Source organism: Aythya fuligula, chromosome Z (genome assembly GCF_009819795.1).
Source record: "Aythya fuligula isolate bAytFul2 chromosome Z, bAytFul2.pri, whole genome shotgun sequence".
NCBI lineage: Eukaryota > Metazoa > Chordata > Aves > Anseriformes > Anatidae > Aythya > Aythya fuligula.
Window position 1 is genome coordinate 35,191,261 of NC_045593.1, and position 14,165 is coordinate 35,205,425.

Sequence of the window (14,165 nt, forward strand, 5' to 3'; positions counted from 1 at the left end):
CACCTCGAGTACTGTGTTCAGTTTTGGGCCCCTCGCTACAAGAAGGACATCGAGGTGCTCGAGTGAGTCCAGAGAAGGGCGACGAAGCTGGTGAGGGGCCTGGAGAACAAGTCCTACGAGGAGCGGCTGAGGGAGCTGGGCTTGTTCAGCCTGGAGAAGAGGAGGCTCAGGGGCAACCTTATTGCTCTTTACAGGTACCTTAAAGGAGGCTGTAGCGAGGTGGGGGTTGGTCTGTTCTCCCACATGCCTGGTGACAGGATGAGGGGGAACGGGCTCAAATTGTGCTAGGGGAGGTTTAAGTTGGATATTAGGAAGAACTTCTTTACTGAGAGAGTTGTTAGGCATTGGAATGGGCCGCCCAGGGAAGTGGTGGAGTCACCATCCCTGGAGGTCTTCAGAAGATGTTTAGACGTTGAGCTTAGCAATATGGTTTAGTGGAGGACTTGTTAGTGTTAGGTCAGAGGTTGGACTCGATGATCTTGGAGGTCTCTTCCAACCTAGACGATTCTGTGATACAATTGTGAGTTTGCAGAATCTTTTATTTTCAGTGAAGAGTTCAGAGTGCTGCTAGTGTAGATCTTCTTCTTCCAAGGTGTGAAGGAGACTTGGAAACTTGGAAATACATATTGTACCAGATATTTCTAAGACAATTAGAAAGCTGAAGTTTTTACTCCCTTTTTTCCACTGCTTTGGAGAATAAAAGGGAAAGTAAAACATTGTTTTTTGGGGATTGCAAAATGGAAGAAGGCTTTTTAAATACTTTTTTTGAAGGATTCCCTTGCTACTGCAAGTGTTAGTTTCTTACATAAAGGAAGGCTATCTTTCTTTACATGTTCATATTATTGCTAATTTGCATGACAGTTTTTGTTCTGCTTTAGAAGTGATCAGTATGCATGTGCATTTTAAAACAGTTAAAATCGCATGTTGTTATATACTTCATGATTTAGAAAAAGCTGTATTTGTTGGCTGCTAGCGTGGGCATGGGGCTGTTGGTTACCTCTTCAGGAGGAGGTATGTTGTAGTCGGCTCCACAGCTGATGAACCCAGCAAGCATGAAAGTGTGCCCACCAGTAAGCGCGTGGTACTTCTGTAGAAAAGTAGCCCAGAAATGGTGGTAAATGCTGAGATGAAGCAAAAAGAAGAAAAAAGAAACATCACCAGAGCAGCAGGAGGGAGAGGTAGCTAGAGAAGAAGAAAGGAGAGGCAGGAACAGAGTAGGGCTGGGGCCAAAGCAGTGATGGCCCAAGCAGAGACAGAGGTAGGACTCAAAAGGCACTAGCATTGGTGGAGGAACCACAGTGCACTGCCCCTGATCTCCTGCACTGCCCATCACCTCAGCAAATGGACTGATTGCAATATGCAGTGAGAGGATTGGAGAGCAAAAAGGAGATCAGAGAGATTTTGCAGAAATGAGGGGTGTTTTCCGTGTGTGTCAGTATATTAGTTTGTTTCTCGTGTTGGAAGAAACAGTGTTTAGTTGTCTGTTAATTGGCAATGAATTAAATTGGTTGAAATTCCCCAAACTGTTTTTTTTCCTTTGCAACAGCCACTAAAGAAGTCAAATAATTATGAAGTTGCTTCACAGCTCTTTTGCTGTTTGTGGTTTACTGCTCGTTTTCCTTGGTCACTTGGAGCTTTATTCAGTTATTTGCTGCTGTGATGTGACCCCACCTGGCATTCTGTATACCAATGTGCAAAGCATGGGAAATAAACAGGATGAGCTCGAGATCTGTGTTCGGTTGCAGGGCCACGATCACATTGCGATCACTGAGACGTGGTGGGACAGCTCGCACGACTGGAACTCAGTCATGGAGGGCTATGTCCTTTATAGGGAAGACAGGCTGGGGAGGTGAGGGGGTGGGGTTGCCCTTTATGTGACGGAGCAATTAGAGTGTACCCAGCTCCAGCTGGGGGAGGGTGAAGGACAAGTGGAGAGCTTGTGGGTAAGAATTAAGGGGTGGGCTGGTATGGGGGACAATGCTGTGGGGCTGTACTACAGGTCACCAGATCAGGAGGAGGAGGTCAATGAGGCCTTCTACAAGCAGCTGGATGTAGCCTCACAGTCCCAGGCACTGGTTCTCGTGGGGGACTTAAATTATCCAAACATCTCTTGGGTAAGCAACTCAGCCAGGCATGCACAGTCCGAATGGTTCCTACGATGTGTTGAAGACAATTTTCTGATGCAGGTGGTGGAGGAGCCAACAAGGCAGGGGGTAGTTCTGGACCTTGTCCTTACCAACAGGGATGGGCTTGTTAGGGATGTGAAGGTTGGGGGCAGCTTGGGATGCAGCAACCATGAGATGATGGAGTTCCAGATGGAACTTGGTTGAAGAAGTAACGCGAAAAGCAGGATTGCTACCCTGGACTTTTGGAGAGCCAACTTTGACCTCTTCCAGGACCTGCTTGGGAGTATCTCATGGGATAGGATGCTAGAAGGCAAGGGTGCATGTGAGAGCTGGGCTACATTTAAACAGCACTTCTTGCAAGCTAAGAGTAGGAAAATCAGGGAAGGGGGGCAGGAGACCTGTGTGGATGAGCAAGGATCTCATCGGCAAGATCAAAAGGAAGAGGAAGGTTTATGAAATGTGGAAAAAGGGCCTGTCTTCTTGGAAGGAGTATAGATGTGTTGTCAGGGCCTGCAGGGACGTGACAAGGAAGGCTAAAGCCTGCTAGAGATGAGGCTTGCAAAAGAGATAAAGGATAATATATATATATATATATATTTAATATGTAAACAGTAAAAGGAAGACTAGGGATAATGTGGGTCCCTTGCTGAACGAGGGGGGTGTCCTGGTAATGGGAGACGCTGAGAAGGCAGAGATACTGAATGCTTTCTTTGCTTCAGTCTTTGCTTCAAGGATTCCCCCCAGGACTCCTGTACACTGGGAGGGAGGAGAAAGAGTCTCGGAAATGGAGAGCTCCCCCCTTGTTGACAAGGGAGTGGTCTGGGAGTGTCTGAGTGGGATCAATGCACACAAATTCATTGGCCCCGATGGGATGCATCCACGTGTGCTAAGGGAGTTGGCAGAGGTGATTGCCAAACCACTCTCTATCATCTTTGAAAGGTCCTGGAGAATGGGTGAGGTGCCTGAAGACTGGAGGATAGCCGGTGTCACTCCAGTCTTCAAGAAGGGGTCGGTGCTGGGTCCGGTCTTGTTCAACATCTTCATCGACGACCTTGATGAGGGAATAGTGTGTGCCCTCAGCAGGTACGCCGATGACACAAAGCTGGGAGGAGTGGCTGACATGCCAGAAGGCTGTGCTGCCATTCAGCGAGACCTGGACCGGCTGGAGAGATGGGCAGGAAGAAACCGAGTGAGATTTAATAAGAGCAAGTGTAGAGTCCTGCAGCTGGGAAGGAACAACCCGAAGTATCAGTACAGGCTGGGGGATGACCTGCTGGAGAGGAGCTCTGAGGAGAAGGACCTGGGGGTCCTGGTGGACAACAGGTTGACCATGAGCCAGCACTGTGCCCTCGTGGCCAAGAGGGTTAATGGGATCCTGGCATGCATTAAAAGGAGCGTGGCCAGCAGGTCAAGGGAGGTGATCCTCCCCCTCTACTCTGCCCTGGTCAGGCCTCACCTGGAGTACTGTGTCCAGTTCTGGGCTCCCCAGTACAGGAAAGACAGGGATCTCCTGGAAAGAGTCCAGCGGAGGGCCACAAAGATGATACAGGGCCTGGAGCATCTTCCCTATGAGGAAAGGCTGAGAGACCTGGGTCTGTTCAGCCTGGAGAAGAGAAGACTGAGAGGGGATCTCCTCAGTGTATATAAATATCTGAGGGGTGGGGGACAGAGGGATTTGGCCAACCTCTTTTCAGTGGTTTGCGGGGACAGGACAAGGAGTAATGGCCACGAGATGGAGCACAGGAAGTTCCACACCAACATGCGAAAGAACTTCTTGATGGTGAGGGTGACGGAGCACTGTAACAGGCTGCCCAGGGAGGTTGTGTAGTCTCTTTCTCTGGAGATATTCAAGGCCCATCTGGATGCCTACCTGGGCAGCCTGCTCTGAGGAACCTGCTTTGGCAGGGGGGTTGGACCCAATGATCTTTCGAGGTCCCTTCCAACCCCTACACTTCTGTGGTTCTGTGATTTAGCGGCATGGACAGAAGGGCTTGTTTGTGGCCTGTAGCCCTCCTCAGTATTTCCTCCAAATTGTTTTTCTGCTGTTCTCAGTGAGTCTTGATTTTCTGCCATCTTGCAGTCCTTTCTCATTGTTTTGTCCACTGATTCTCTGTCTTGTCTTAATGTGCCTCTTTTGTTTGTTTTGCTCTTCTTCAGGTGGGAAGAATTTTCAGAAAACTCGTATGAATGTGAAATAAAAACCTGTTAGAGAGTGGTGATCACTGAAATGCCAGTGCATTTAGTTGTGTTCATAGAAGTGAGAACCTGATAGAAAATACTTCCATCCAAAAGCCAGCTTGTGAAATACAACAATGTTCCTAGTCAAACTATTAATAAGGATAGGTAATGAAGGTTTCCACAGCATTTAAGGTTTTGCAGAAGAGCATATACAATATTCCCCTATCTCAGGACATTTGCAGGGCTGAAGGTTTAAATCTTTGGGGCAGCATGAAGTTTCCTTGGAAAAGCCAAGCCTTTTTTCACTAGCCTAACCTGCTTTGGGTTGTAGAATCATTGAATGGCTTGGGCTGGAACGGAGTTTAAACACCATCTGGATCCATCCCTGCCCATATGGCAGGGACACCACCCTCTAGACCAGGTTTCTCAAAACCCCATTGAACTTGGCCTTGAATACCTCCAGGGATGGAGCATCCACAGCTTCTGGGCAACCTGTTCCAGTGCCTCGCCACCCTCTGAGTGAAGGATTTCTTCCTACTGTCTGATCTAAATCTCCCCACTTTTAGTTTTAAATCTCCCCTCTTCTAGTTTAAAGCCATTACCCCTCATCCTATTACAACACTCTCTGACAAAGAGTCCCTCCCCAGCTTTCCTGTAGGCCCCCTTTAAATACTGGAAGCTGCAATGAGATCTCTCTGTAGCCTTCTCTTCTCCACACTAAACAATCCCAACTCAACACGTCTTCACAGGAGAGGTGCTCCAGCCCTTCGGTCATCTCTGTGGCCCTCCTCTGGACCTCTTTTAATAGGTCCATGTCCTTCTTATGTTGGGGGCCCCAGAGCTGAATGCAATGCTCCAGGTGGGGTCTCATAAGAGCAGAGCAGAGGGGGAGAATCACTTCCTTCAGCCTGCTTGCCAAGCTTCTGTTGATGCAGCCCAGGATATGGTTTGCCGGTTTGTGTTCAGTTTTTTATCCACCACTGCCCCAAGTCCTTCTCTGCATGGCTGCTTGTTGCGAGGACATTTGTTGTCGACGGAAGGAAGACACAGACGCTCAATATGAGTGATCAGTGAACTTCAATTTATTGGATAGCTCAGTCGTCTTTTATCTAATTCAATATAATTAGCTCATACATATTGCAAAAGCTAAGCTCATGATTGGTTAGTGCATTTCTTAATTTTATCAGCTAGTTTCTCACTCCCATCAACCTAAATAACACAGTTAGTACTTTCCCAGACCACCAACAGATATCATGTCCTTGTACCTGAAACCTCCCTGAAACCTCCCAGATTTTACGCACTTTCTCAGACTCATTTACGCACTTTCTCAGACTCATAGGAGCTGCGTTCGATACTTTGTTAGCTCGCGACCTCCTAGTTGCTCAACATTCACATGACCTACTTCACATAACCATTCCTCCACAGCTGCTGTCTACCTACTCATCACCCAGCCTGTATTCACGCCTAGGATTGCCCTGACTCAGGTGCAGGACATTGCACTTGGCCTTGTTGAACTTCAAAAGGCTCATATAGGCCCAGCACCCAAGGCCATCTGTGTTCTTCTGAATGTCATCTTTTTCTTCCAGCATCTCAACAGCATCACTCAGCATGGTTTTCTTATAGCTCCTTTTATTAGGCAGATGCATGCCTTTAAAGTCTTTAATTGTCTTTAACTGAGCTCAAAGTTAAATGCTAGAGACCAGCATCTATCAGATAGAAATATGGAAATTAGCCAGCCAAGTACTGTAGAAATCTGAAATTGTCCTCTGTGTTATAAAGACCTCACTTGAGTTATCTCAGGTTTTTAGTCTTTTACGAGAGGAGAAGGGTTTCAGTTTATAAAAACCTCTGAAGCATCCTTATGTCCTTATGTGAAAGGTACTACAGAAACTCAAAATTTTATTGTTTCTTTATTGAGGAAGTGGTGTTCTCCAGTGCCCAAAATGTTAATGTTCTCATGTTTCACAGAATATCACAATACACAGATAAACCAGCATATGTTATACTTTTTTATTCTGAACATGCTTAGCAGTAATATTTGTCTTTCTATTTTTCTGAAAACAATAGCATCAAATGAAAAACTTCAGCAGAAAGTGGTAGAGACTGAGAAAGCATTTCATATTGCTCAACAAAAGTGGAAAGAACAACAGCAAAGACTTGCAAATGAAAAGGATGATATTCTCAGAAAATGCAAGGATGAATATGAATTGCTTCTTAAGGAGAGAACCAAACTGGAAAGTGTTTTGCAGGTATGGTGTATTAATAGTTGGAAAGATGAATTGCATTAGATGATGCTTGGAACTTTTTTTGGTGAACAAGTCTATGTGGTGTGTTGGGTTTTCTCCTGGTAGAGAAAAAACAAGTCTCACAAATAGATAAATATTGCAGCATGTTTCTGAAGAATATATAAAGCTGTACAAAGTTATGCTTACTGTTTTGCAGTCTTCCTTGTTTTGATGGAACGTGTTATAGCTGGCTTAATGTTAGAAACTAAACCAAGCTACCAGTGTACTATGGTGTTGAGGCCCACTTGTACTGTGGTTCAGAGCTGAGGTAGCAGAATCAGGGAAGCCCAAGACCCAGTCCATGACTTCATTTCCCTTTTGACTTCCCTAGCCTGACGCACAGTAGCCTCTAAACATGAATATCACTTGTATAGTAAGGAGACAAAACAGTGTTATGGAACCCACTGTGATGACAGGATTCTTAAGTGATGTTTGGCCCAGGGTTGAAAGAGGATATGGATTGCTTGGGACATTGTATTCTGTGTCAGGGGATGCGTATGCAGAAGTAAAGGTGATCTGCAGAGGCAGGTATTTGGTTTGTAAATGTAGTAAAGCTAGAAAATTGTTCACTCCAAAGGTAAACTGTTTTAAGTTTTAAAGATATTTCCAAGATATCCCAAGCTATGAAATGAAAACTAGATGAAGTTTAATATTGGTTGTAGTACATACAAAGAAGTGAGATTCTGAATAGGTGCACGAATCCCATTTGGAAAAGCTGCATTTCAAGAGCTGTAACTGTGAACTTGGCTATGAACATCCTAAGGTAAGCATGGAAATGAAGTCAGGTTAACCTATTGAAATGTGTCTCTCAGATATGTCACCATAGATTCAAATAATATCCTGAGTTGGAAGGAACCCACAAGGATCATTGACTACAGTACTTGAGTCCACACAGGACCACCCAAAAATCAGGCCATGTGTCTTGAGAGCGTTGTCCAAACAGTTCTTGAACTCCAGCAGGCTCAGTGCCTTGACTGCTGCCCTGGGGAGCCTGGCCCAGTGCCCAAGCACCCTCTGGGTGCAGACCCTTTCCCTAACCCCCAGCCTGACCCTCCCCTGTCCCAGCTCCATGCCGTTCCCTCGGGTCCTGTCGCTGTCCCCAGAGAGCAGAGCTCAGCGCCTGCCCCTCCGCTCCCCTCCTGAGGGAGCTGTAGGCTGCCATGAGGCCTCCCCTCAGCCTGCTCAGGGCTGAGCAAACCAAGGGACCTCAGCTGTGCCTCATACGTCTTGCCCTCTAGGCCCTTCACCATCTTTAGATGCTTTCTAATAATTTGATTTACTTCTTACACTGTGTTGCCTAAATTGCACTTACTCAACGTGAGGCTGCACCAGCACAGAGCACAGCAGGACAATCCCTTCCCTCGACCAGCTAGCGATGCTGTGCTGGATGCACCCCAGGGCACAGTGGCCTTCCTGGCTGCCAGGGCACGCTGCTGGCTCATGTTCAACTTGACACTGACGAGAACTCCCAGATCCCTTCCTGTGGGGCTGTTCCCCAACCTCTGGTCCCCCCAGACTGTGCATACAGCCAGGGCTGCCACGTGTCAGGTGCAGAATCTGGCATTTGCTCTTGTTGAATTTCATGCAGTTGGTGATTGCCCAGCCCTCTCATTTGTCAACAACATCTCTCTGCAAAGCCTCACTACCCTCAAGGGAGTCAACAACTCCTCCCAATTTAGTGTTGTCATCAGACTTAATTAGCAGACCTTTAAGTCCTGGTACCACGTCATTTATGAAAACATTAAAGAGAAGAGGCTAAAATGGAGCCTTGCAAAACCCCACCAGTGACTGGCCACCAGTCTGACCTCACCCCATTTACTAAATAAACCCTTTGAGCCTGACCCATCAACCAGTTGTTCACCCATCATATTATGTGTTTGTCTAGCTGTATGCTGGCTGGACATTTTGCCCAGAAGGATACTTTGAGATACAGTATTGAAAGCTATGCTGAAATCCAAAAAGTTTACATGAACTGGAGGGAAAGTAATCCCTCTTATTTCTAACAGGTTCTGTAGTGTGCTTTATAGGGTGTGCTTTGTATGCCATCTGTTCCATAATAGAAGAAAGCTTTGGAGTTCAACAATAAGTGCAATAGCATCACCCTGTGGTTAGCCAGAAGATAATATTCCTTCCCAGAAGCACTCCAGAGTTTTTTCTTAAACTACTTGTGCAATTATATTGTTTATACACACATTTATATATATATATAAAATTAATAAACTATTTTGCATCAGCAATGTTTTTATAGGCATATATATGTAGTAAGTGTGCATATATGCACACATAGATGTATATATAGTGAAATATAGAAACATAGTGAAATATGTTTGTCTTTGTACCTTTTAAGTGCAGGTGACTAAGGTGTTACTCTGGCGAAGTTTCATATGCATAGGAGTTGGAAAAGCTCCGAGACTTCTCTAAGATTCTGAAATCCTACAACTGATTTTGACATGCGTAACTGGCTCCATGTATTCTAGTCAATTAGAGTCTGACTGATGTTAACTACTTTCCAGTATAAAATGATTTTAAGTTTTGATGTACTGTTTTTCCAACAAACTAGTCATTACTTTCCTTGCACATGCTTTTCCCAGTTTATTTTTTTAAGTTCTGGAAGATGTACCTGAAGAGATAAATATCTCTATTTTTTTTAAGTGTGGGGAGAGTGTGAATAGCTATGTATTACATTATTATAATTTTTGTTTATGTCTTTGGAGGAAACCCATGTATTGCATTGATACAACAGGAGACGTTAGGGGATTAGTTTAAATATAGTTTGTTTCTGTGTGTATTGTTTTTACAATATTGTGGTTTGCTTTAGGTTCCCATTCTAAATTCACATGGTCCTTGTTAATTTTTCAGATGAAAAAAATCATACCATAGTGCCTGCACATTGTGATACATGGATTAATAATTTGTGTCAAGAAGATGGTTGATATTAATAAAGAAGGGGGAGATGTGGGAGTGTGGCTGTGGGGGTCAACAAGCCCCATGGTTGGTGATACCATCAGAGTCTGAACAATGATGCCATCAGGAATGTAAAAGAGTTTAGAGGGCACAAGGAAGGGTGATTCAGGAGACACCATGCAGTCTGGGGTTGCTTGTTCTCCAGTCATTAAGGTATGGAAGTTGCTGGGTGTTTGCTGGTTATCGGGCAAAGTTGCTTGACCAATGAAAAGTTGTTTGAAAAGGACTGCTGTGGGGAGAAGGGTATGAGAGGGGAGCCTGTCCTCGAGATAAAAAAGGCAACAAGATGTAATGAAGTTATGTCATCAATAAAGAAGTAGGAAAAAGGAACGAATAGGGACAGGCTAGCAGAACAGGGACCAGGACAGGAACAGGCACATTGATCGCCTCATGAAGATAGGTTTGGCCAAACTCAGCAAACCGCTCAGAGAAGCTCGTACTGAGCTTCTGGAAGTTGCTGGAAATTGCACACCAGAGCTGGGAAGAAGCTCAAGCTGAGAGAAGCGGAGCCGCGCACACAACTGCCCCTCACTGGTAAGCAGCTGCGCATTATGGGGAATCATACATCCTTAGGAACAAAGACTGTCCTGGTAACCTTACAGCTTATTCCCTTTATTAACAATCAGACACCTTATGATCCTGAAATATGGGACCAAATTGAGGTCAAGGTGTGGGACTCTGCTACTAAAAATGACAAGGCTGCAGTGGGATTGCTCGGCACCTGGCGAGCAGTCTCTGAGGCCTTAAAGAGCCATGTGGGACCACAGTCAGAAAGTTCGATGTTTGTGTGTGCGTGTTGGTAGAGTGTAGACTCCCTGTGCACCCAGTGCTGCTACTTGCCTTTTATAAATATTACTAAATTCAGACTGAGTTGTATCTTCAATTATAGCAACATGAAAGAAGAGAGGAAAATAAGGTTACATTTTCAGTTAGCAATTGGTAATACTTCGCATCTTAGAGTAGTCATGATTCCCTTACTGTCATGTTTGAGTGGTCAAAACTCTCTGTCTTCAAACCAGAGGAACGTATAAAATCCCTTTCCAGACTTAGGAAGGGACTTGCATTTCTTTGATCTTCATGTATAAACATGGTTCTGTCAGACTTCAGTCTTCCAAAGAATCATTTTATATGAATAATTCATTTCCTCCTCCTTTTCCTCCCTGCTTGGGAGATGCCTTATGATTAGTAATTTCTAGGAACAAGAATATGTGATGTAAGTGTAATAGCAGAATTTGCAGACCAGCTGAATAGCTTTGGTTTATTTTTACAAAATGTCTCTTGCCATGATATTGAATAGGATTAAATGAGCAGGAAGACTTACTGTGATCTTTCTGCATTTTTCACAGGAAGCCATTTTAACAAATTGGGTCTCCAAAGGCTCTCCAACGAAATCGCTGGATTTATGGCTTGTTCCTGATCCCAGTTATGGGAAAGCTTATTCCTGTCCACTAGACCAAAGCTATTCTTTCTGAGACTTCTGGGATCTCCAGCTTAAGTATATGCTAGACTACTGGGGGTTCATTATTTGGCTACTTTCCTCCCAGCCAGGTGTGGTATGAATGTGGATTTTGCAGCTGTGACTCCACAGAGCTACTGAGTCCAGTAGCACTAGTAATTATCCTAGCCTGTAGCTTATCTCAACTTCTGAATTCAGAAATCAAAGTTGGGAATAGCTTGATTATTTTTTACTATTAAGAACTACTTAGTAGTTCTTATACATAACTGTTTAACATAATTCAGTTTCTAAACAAAAGGGAGTCTTTCTAAGGTTAGCAAAACCAAAGAGTATTAGTCTATGGGAGTAACCCATAGACTGTCCTAAAAGCTCCACTGGGGGCTCCTGCACAGGCTGCAGTGTGGAGATCTGCTCCATGTAGGACCCATGGGCTGCAGGGGGACAGCCTGCTCCACCAGGGGCCTCTCCACAGCCCACAGGGGAACTGCTGCTGCATGCCTGGAGCACCTCCTGCCCTCCTGCTGCACTGACGTGGGGGTCTGCCCGTCTGTTTCTTACTCCTCTCTCCCAGCTGCTGTTGTGCAGCAGGTTTCTTTCTCCCTTTCTTCAATCTGCTCTCCAAGAGGCTCCACCAGCGTTGCTCACTGACTCAGCTCTGTCCAACAGCAGGTCCTTTTTGGAGCTGTTTGAAACTGGCTCTGGTCTGATACGGGGCAGCTGCTGGGCTCTGCTCACAGAGGCCACTCCTGTGGCTCTCCTGCTATAAAACCTTCCCACATAAACCCAATACACCACCTTGTCTGAGCGTGTGGTCTGAACGAAGACATTCTTGGTAGAACCCTTGTCACTGCAGAGAAGTATGGTGACCCAATGATTCTTTACTTTGTTGTAAGTTTTCTATCAAAGGTGTTTTTAAATATTTTCTGCAACCAACTGTAAAGAATTGGTACTTGCAGGATAATAGGGGTCCTTAAAGGAGTAAGTGACATACAATTTTTAGCTGTGTTCTCTTATTTTTCCCCTGAAAGGCAGAAGTGTTTAAAGCATTGATTGCTAGGAAGTTAGAGCACTGCATTAAAGATGAAGTACAAAAGAAAATTCCTACAGGGAACATCAAAGCTCATCAACTCAAAACACTGATTATTGACCAACAAGGTAGACATTTGTGCCCTCAAAGAGATCTACAGGAAATCTATTGTCAGGTATTGCAAGCTGTGTATATTGGCCTAGGCAGAATTGCCTTCAGATGGAAAGTGCTATGTACTGGGAAGCTTGAATAGCCCTTTTAAAACAAAGATTTTTTTTTGCTTCAAAATACTTTCACAAGTTTTTGTTTGTTTGCTTGTTTTTGTTTGTTTCTTTTGTTTCTTTTTGTGACATAGTGGCTTATTAACATAGGAATTATGAGATGAAAGGAAGAAGAGGAAGGCAAGCAATGATTTCTCTGTTTAAATAATTTGATTGGGTGTATTTACCCTCCGTAAATTTGAAAAGGAAGCTCTTAGACTTCCTTTTACATTAAAGATGTAACTTTTAGTTACATCTTTTTACATTAAAGATGTAACTGTGCCCTGGAGATGGTTTTATCAGAGAATACTATCTATTAACAACAATCAAGGAAGATATTTTAATTATTGCTTAATTTTTATTAGAATTATGTTAATGTACTGATCTCTCAATACTCTCTAGTGAGAAAACAACATATTCACGCCATAGAAGAAAGTCTTGTGGTACTTGTAAGTGTAGGTGTTTAATCAGTGATGAAGGGGTTTGTGATAAATGCTCTTGAATAGGAAGGTTTAAGCAAATAAGTGCAAGTCCACATGAATAATAATAAAAGAAAAAGCCTAAGTTAAACTGCAGCGGGTATGCTGTAGTCAGCTTGCATTTCACTGCCATCTCAAAAGTAAATTGCATGTATGCAAATGTCTGAAAGGGCCTATAGTGGTATCTTGAAGTCAGAGAGATTAACTAATAAGCATATTTTGAAAATGCCTTTACTGTAAGAAGCAGAAGCACTAAATATTTTCAGCTCATAGTATGGCTCGCTGTAGACTTCATACTGAATGGACTCAAATTCCAGGGTTTGTGACAGCATTGTCTGCATTGTACAAGGTGTCTGTACTCTGCATCTCTGTTTTACAGAAGTTTGTTTTTGCCTTTTCTGTGGTTATGAAAAGCTGCCTCCTTCAGGGTTCTGAACTTCAAAATTCAGGATCATAAAATCTGTTTTAAATTGCCCTCTCACCTTTATTTCTCTCGCAGAAACTTTACATAGAGGAGCACTTTAGTATTAGCGGAGCTTAAAAATTAATTTGCTACCTTTCTTGTTCAAAACCTCGCTTTGGCTTACAAATTTGTCATTCTGCTTCTCTGACATTCTGGAACACAGTCAGGCAGACATACTATATGTTCTTCATGCTGAAAGAGAGTGGAAGAACCTCAGCCAAAGAGACCAGATAAACTCTTCTTCAACTCTGTACTATGGTTATTGGAACTTTCTCTTTGGAGATTGTAAGGAAAGTAAACGCTGAAGTATTCAAGGACAGCCCTGCTGGATAAAGGAGGGGAACTGAGCACAGCCTTCCCTCCCAGTTGTTTGAAATAAAGGACGGTGCTCTTTTAAATGGGCATGATGCATTCCCACATAGAAAGAAGTGCTTCTGTGAAGCCTGGAGATTGCTGGAATATATATGAGCAATACAGATTGCCTGGATATAACCTGCTGTACTGTCAGTGGAATTTCTTCCTCCCTAAATTAAGCAGCCTCCTCACTAGCATGATAGCACCTATGGATCACATTCTTAGTTGCCAAATTCTTCCTGTGCATTGTGGAAAAGGCATTAAAGGAGGGCAACAAAGTCTGGGCAGTGGTTCTCACTGTGTGCCAAAATGTTGAGGTCTCAGTGGTTCTGCCTACCTAGTGCTACTCTTGCAAGGTTCTGTGCTTTTCTTTTTAAAGCTGTCAATTTAAAGGTCCTCAGTCTATGCGAGTAAGTACTAACTATTAGAAATACAGATAAAGTTCTGATAACCTGTTCTTCATGCTGTGGTTAAAATACAAACATTATTTTTGCCTGTAGTGTTAGTATTTGAGACAGATTTCCTTTCAGATATAGAAGCCTGAAAGTAAAACCCCAGTTAGAAGGCAGTGCA

At 43.9% G+C, this 14,165-nt stretch overlaps 1 protein-coding gene across 4 annotated transcripts in view; it reads left to right on the forward strand.

Annotated features, from left to right (window-relative positions):
- Positions 1-14,165, forward strand: part of CCDC171 (coiled-coil domain containing 171) — a 173,692-nt gene that overhangs the window by 13,180 nt on the left and 146,347 nt on the right. For all 4 annotated transcript variants that reach the window (XM_032205832.1, XM_032205835.1, XM_032205833.1 and 1 more), the window contains exon 5: positions 6,372-6,553. In XM_032205832.1, the coding sequence (XP_032061723.1) occupies positions 6,372-6,553 (182 nt within the window). The remainder of the gene's footprint in view (positions 1-6,371; positions 6,554-14,165) is intronic.